Raw genomic sequence first — 6,348 nt, 5'->3', positions numbered from 1 at the left:
AAATCAGCAACCCACTGTTTTTATGGTTCAGTAGCAAGGGGAGTCCTTACCAAGTGTGATGACCATGTCTTTGTCGACGTCCTTGGGGGTAGTTCTTTCTTTATGAAGGCACTTGATCACAGTTTTGGCTTTTTTGTGGTACATTTTTTGGTTTCCCTTTCACCCACTGATTTCCAAAGGGTGCCATCGCAGAGATGACAACAAATGGACAGCAATATGAAACTTTATAGTGAACAGTTTTGCACTAAAATGGAAGTTATGCCTCTCATTTCCGGGAACTTTTTGAAGTACCGTCATCACTAATGTCTGGATGAACGTTTGCTTTGCTTGTCATGTGCACACTAATTGCATTTTCCAAGCCAAGAAATCCGAGAGTGCCACTCCAACTTCCTTGCAAATGTTCCCCCAAAAAGCTTGTACCTGCCTCTTCAGGACGCTAAAGAGCTGCCAGCACACCCAAAATATGGCTGTCGGACTGCAGGCGTCTTGTAAAATCCTCAGTGCCTCCTGTGACACTCTGCCCTGGAGGCTGGACAGAGATAAGCAGAGACAATGTGTGAAGGTGTAACGGAGGAGATAGAGGAAAGGAGCAGCCGGGGAGCGATTCTGCAGGAAGCTGAGCTCATTAGATGCGTGAGCAGCACTGTGATGACTTCAGTGTTTGGTCCTCTGCGTTTTCCTATTGTTGAGCCTGAATCACTGCCTTGATGAAAAAGGAATCTATGTAAATAACCTTTTTTCTTTTTTTTTTTTTTTTTTTTTTTTACATAGAACATCTTTTATTGAAGGAGTGCCTTAAAAATCCCAACAACTTTTAGAAAGCAACAGTCAGAACAGCACAGTTAGATTGGTTACATAACCCCCAACCCTAAAAAAAAAAAAAAATCTATATTAGCTTTTTTCTGATGCCCACACCAAAAAAAAAAAAAAAAGAAAAGAAAGAAAAACACTGATTGTGTATCTTTTGAGGCACATCTGCTTTCAGAAAGTGGCTCACAATACAAGTTGACAGAAAGTAGGAACACAACCCGGCCATTGTTCTCATGCTCCCTGGGTTTAAAACAGACTTCCACACATATTCTGCCTCCAGGCAAGGAAGACCAGTGACATCAAGTGTATTTAACTCACAAGGAGGCATGTCGAGGAAATCTGAGTCACGATTCGGGGAAGGCCCTCTTTTTTTGGAGGTCTTTTCCCTCCACCACTCAAACAGCAGTGAATGCTATCTTTTGCCTGTAGCTTCATTAACTTAAGGTGGGAAACGACCTTTGAAATAACAAAGAGCTAACTGGAAACGTGTTCTCACTTCCCACTCATTCATGTATAGTAAATACATACGGAAACACCTGAAATTAAAGTGAGGATAACATGTTTTTAGTAGAAAACAAACTCTAAAGGCATGGCGAGCATAATAACAGGAAATAATCGCTGAGGTGTTATTCAAAATACATACATACTGCTTGTGTATTTCTTGAATAAATACATTTCAAAAATACATATATTTTTATCTTTTCATATTATTATTATTACTTTTTTGCTAGAAAAATGTTGAAATTTCAAAGCAGCTATGAATGTTCAGAATATGGCATTAATCGCTCAGTTTTTATCAAAAGCCGCCTGGACACGTTTTGATTTCACCCGCCGTCTTCCAGAAGCAACTGCATAATTTCTGTTCCACAGCCAAGGACTTTTAAACTAAAAAAAAAAAAAATAAATTAAAAAAAAAATCAGATAGTGCAGGGAGATATGACGCAAATCCTTCAACAACGCAATCTTTTTTTTGAAGAAAACATCTCTATGAGCATGGACTAGAAGCAGCTCTGATGATGGGAAATGTAACAAATACTGCATATCTGGAGCGCCACTGAGGGAGATTGGGCCTTTTTCTCTCCTGTTACAGCTGCGTATTGCTTAGGGTTAGTGCTGAAGATGGAGGGGAAAAAGATAGAAAACTCATAAAACTAAGTCAGAGGTTTATAAGAATTGAGTCAAAAGTCACAAATTATGAGAATAAAGTACAGATTTTATGAGAAAACTCAAAGTATTTTGAATACATTTTCTAAATGGCAGGACAGAATAAATTAATAACTGCAATATTAAGAAAAAAATGTCAGATTTCGGCAAAACAGTGCTAATATTTTGAAATTAACGCGATACTGCAATATTAAGGAAAACTGGCAGATATTTTGACAAAAAAGTGCTAATATTTTGACATTAAACACAACATTCTCCTGTTTTTGATTTATATTATTTTAGATATATATAAATCTATCTTTACGCTCAGAATTGTATAATAAAATTGCAACAGAGTGACAAAATGTATTAATACTATAATAATAATAATGTCATCTGCACTATGCTGAAAATTTAAACAAAACTAAACAACAAAAGCAAAAAAATAAATCATTATTTAACCAGAATAAAGGTTTAATGTTATAAAAGTCTTTTAAATTATATAAAAGATTTCATATTTCAAAAATAAAACCAAAATATTAAATCAGGTCGATCAGATGAGGTTTAAATGGTTGATTATAAGCCTGAACTCTACCCCCATTTTCACAAAAATATGCACTGTGAGTTTACTCATGAACATTTTTTTGCCAAAATATCCATTTTTCCTGATTTTAATAAAATAATCGATATTTGCTTTGAATGTCGTTAGGACTATATTAATGTAATTATAACTTCATTCTCATAATAATCCAACTTTATTCTCCAAATATCAGTATTTCTTTCTGTCAAGCGAGGCCCTCTAATTAAAGATTCCAGGTATCAAAAAGAAAAACATTCAGTCATCCCATCCAAAGAAGCGTCCAGTCATCTGGTAGAACTTCATGTTGAAGGGCCTGTAGAAGTCCCGTAGCCTCTGCACCACCTCGGGGTCAATGTTCGGATGGGTGCGCCCTTTGGTTTTTCCCAGGCAGTGAGGCTTGCTGCTGCCCTCTGCTTTCTTGAGGCACGGGAATCCCTTGGTCTGGTTAAAGTAAAAGTGTTTGTCCGTGATGATCCTCTTGAGGCCCAAGAAGTCCTGCACTCGGCCCAGCTCTCCGGCCGGGTCGCTGATCAGACGCTCGCCGCTCACGAACAAGATCTGGTCCATGGGGAAGTACTGCAGCCAGTTGTCCAGGTGCTTGGCGTAGATGCCAATCTGGATGGCGCTCCACGACGTGTCGATGAGCCCCGTAGTCCTGTTTTTGAAGGTGAGGCTCTCAAAAGAGGGAATGTCGGGCTTCTTGGACAGCGTCTGCGTGTAGTCCGAGATGGCCCTGGTGACAGGGTCCCTCACCACCACGATTAACTTGGTGTCCCGGGACATGGCCGAGATCCTCGCTGGAGCCTCTCTGGTCACAAAGTAGCTGGGGGTTTTCTCCATGGTGATCTGGCCCTCCAGGGTCTTCGGCATCAGCTCCCTGGAGGAAGAAAAAGAAAAAGGAAGTGAGATATTTATTTGACCTTAACTTCTGAGTGAAGCATACTGAGCAACTGTCACAGTTATACAAGCATTCCTACTTCAATAAACAGTACGACTGGATGAAGTCCGGCTAAGTCATCAAAAACTTTGGATCCAATCAATAAAGAATAACACTGGAAACGGTTTGTTTGCAGTAGTTTATTTATTTGATTCCGAGCATGTGTGACCAAATGTTGATTGGCAGTTTTGGCGGTGGCACGACTCCGGATTGTAAAGAAATGTGGCGTTATGAAACCAAGAGAAGCTCTCCCTTGGGTGCATTTGACTCAGGCACAAAGAGATGAATGTCAACCTCCGTACCTGTACTTACAGTAGTGACAGTTATTAAATTATTAACCCTCGAGGATCTTTCTACATCTTGTCTTCCAGTTTTTGCAATCCATGATAAAAGAACATCAGAGAAAAAGGTCCTTTCCGTTAAACTGAAACCAAATAATTAATTTTTTTCCTCACAAATTGTACTTATGGTTTCTCAGTGTGTTTCTTAGAGACATGAATTGGCAAATTCCTGTGTTGTAGACTGATATTCTAAATATCACACACAGTTCAACTGGAGCAGTCCCCGTGATCATAACATCTGGTTGTAGATTTAAATTAGTCTCAGCCCATTTTTCTTGCCCTTTTCTTACATTCCACCTCTCTACTTGCACTCCTCTTTCTACACTTTGCTGCTGCCCGGCTGCCTTCAGGACAGTGACCTTAAGCAAAGCGGTAAAAGCAGCCCATGAATGATTAACGTGGCCTCCCTCTACCATTTAGAGTCTCTGCAGAATACAGCTTTAAAATTCACCAAAGTACAGAATGCAAGCGTCAATTATTCATCTGCTTGGCTGGTGCTGCTTCAAACGAGGACTGGCACCGGCTAAGTGGCCCGAGCTTCTCCCAGGGAAGTTTGCCACCTGTGACAGAACCACCGAGACCCCGAAGGAAGGAGGTTCTCTGAAATTTTCCCGAACACTCCTCAACACTTGAATTTGTTGTTTCCAGGCACATGCAGCGAAGCCCGTACGATCAAAGTGTAGCTTCCGCCTGCCAGTAAGTGTCTTTTTCTGCTGTGATGGGCACCATTCTTCTCCCTTGCTAAGACGCCGGTATACAATCATGCTCTGTTTAACATACACAGCATGAAATGAGAGAGAGGGCACTGAGTTGTTTGCTGAGGCTGAGCTTTAGACAAACAGAGTTCCTTTTCTAAAAGATGCCAGCTGTCACGATGAATGTGATGGCTGGTTTCACTGAGGGCTTTATTCCAACAAGTCGTCCAAGTTTAATGACAACAGACAATGTCGGTAATTACCCCCCCCACACACAATGACGCATACGTTGGCAGGGTGACATTGTGCAAAACACCACTGCAAAAAATAAAGTCTGTGTAAAGGATATTTAGAGATTTCCTTCTAAACACATTATACGGGTCAGAAAATAACAGCTGGATGGACCCGAAATCATGGCTTGATGATGCACTGGAGCCATACTTTGCACGACCCCTTGCCCTAACGCTGTATTGTTATAAAAACTACAGCGCAGTAGCATCAGTAGTTCTCCTGTTTGAATGTGAATTACTTCAACTACAACTGCATGGCGTTTGCTGGCGAGCTTTGCCTTCGTTCAGCAAATTCATCTTTCCTGGAAGGAGGAATTTGCAGAGCAGATCAGTCTGTATTTAAATTTTCTTTAAACCAATAAGGTAGAGATGGCACCCAACTGGTTGAGCGGGCTGTAATCTCCAAACACAGTGGCCAGGGTTCGATTCCAACTCATGGCCCTTTGATATAGGTCTTCCCCCATTTCTTCTCCCTACTTTCCTATCCGTCTCTTGACTAGACCAGTCTAATAAAAAAAAAGCCAACAAAATAACTTAAAAAAAAAAACCCAATAAGATAAAGAAGAGGTGGCGAGCTGAGGATCACCACTGACACATGTTCTTCATTGACAGTTTTACACTGGGTAGTCTTACAAACTTTCATTGTTGGGATTCACATATAATCTGTTACTTTGTTGAATGGTGCCAATCATCTGGTCACCAATGCCATTGTCAGCAGCACATGGCCACCAGTGTTCTTCTTGTGTGGTTAGTTTATTATAGCAGGTACTTTAGTCTGCAGTCAGAAAGGGGCTGTATGTACAGTGCATGTTTGTGATTTCATATCTAACCTGTTTAGATGGTTAATTTGTGTGGTTTATACACTATATTTGGGCTGGTGTGAAAACTGTCAGTCAACACCTTCATCAGACACACAATATTTAACCTAATGTAACATATTTAGTGTTTTTTATAGCTCTGGTTGGATATGACAGAAGTTGGATTAACTTTACATGCAAAAAGACAGATGACTTCAAAGGAACATCATGGTTGAACTATGAAACAGGATGGAAAAAGTGATTTTCTGTGTGAAAGTTCGATGCTTTCTGGACCTGTCCAGCCACCCCAACATCCACCTGCAGAATTTGTGGCTCCAACAATATCATACAACTTTTGTTCTTTGCTCCTGATGGACATAATTCCTCCAGCCATCCGAGGGTTTGGTTTAAATTGAATTAAGTGAAGCTGTTTTTGTTCTGAAACAAAGGCTTGTTTTTTGTCTGTCAGTAAGATTACCAAATAAGTACAAAGCCAAATTTGATGAAACTTTGTGGAGATGTGGAAGAGTCCAATAAATTTAGTTGTGGATCCAAACCACTTTCCCTAAAATTGCAAGACAGTATTTTATATAGTGGAGGATTGAATTCTCTGCATGCTTTCTGAGACGTTAAAGGTATTCTTTTGTACTCGAACAAGAATAGATGCATGAAAAAACATCTGGATGAGACTCCCTTTGTGGCTTGAACTAAATTAGCCCAGAATGAATTTTGGATTTAAGTCGTGACAATACAAC

The 6,348-nt window shown here is 40.1% G+C and overlaps 1 protein-coding gene across 1 annotated transcript in view; it reads right to left on the bottom strand.

The window, feature by feature from the left end:
* Nucleotides 1–753: 753 nt before the first annotated feature.
* The window catches only part of LOC111569263 (heparan sulfate glucosamine 3-O-sulfotransferase 3A1-like), a 44,157-nt gene continuing 38,562 nt past the window's right edge, over nt 754–6,348 (bottom strand). The window contains exon 2 of the mRNA XM_055004202.1: nt 754–3,410. Within this exon, the coding sequence (XP_054860177.1) occupies nt 2,789–3,410 (622 nt within the window). The 3' untranslated portion in view covers nt 754–2,788. The remainder of the gene's footprint in view (nt 3,411–6,348) is intronic.

The sequence above is a fragment of the Amphiprion ocellaris genome, chromosome 18 (genome assembly GCF_022539595.1).
Source record: "Amphiprion ocellaris isolate individual 3 ecotype Okinawa chromosome 18, ASM2253959v1, whole genome shotgun sequence".
In the NCBI taxonomy this organism is placed as follows: Eukaryota; Metazoa; Chordata; class Actinopteri; family Pomacentridae; genus Amphiprion; species Amphiprion ocellaris.
Note: the sequence above shows the minus strand (reverse complement) of the source record. Positions and strands in the feature narration are given on the sequence as shown.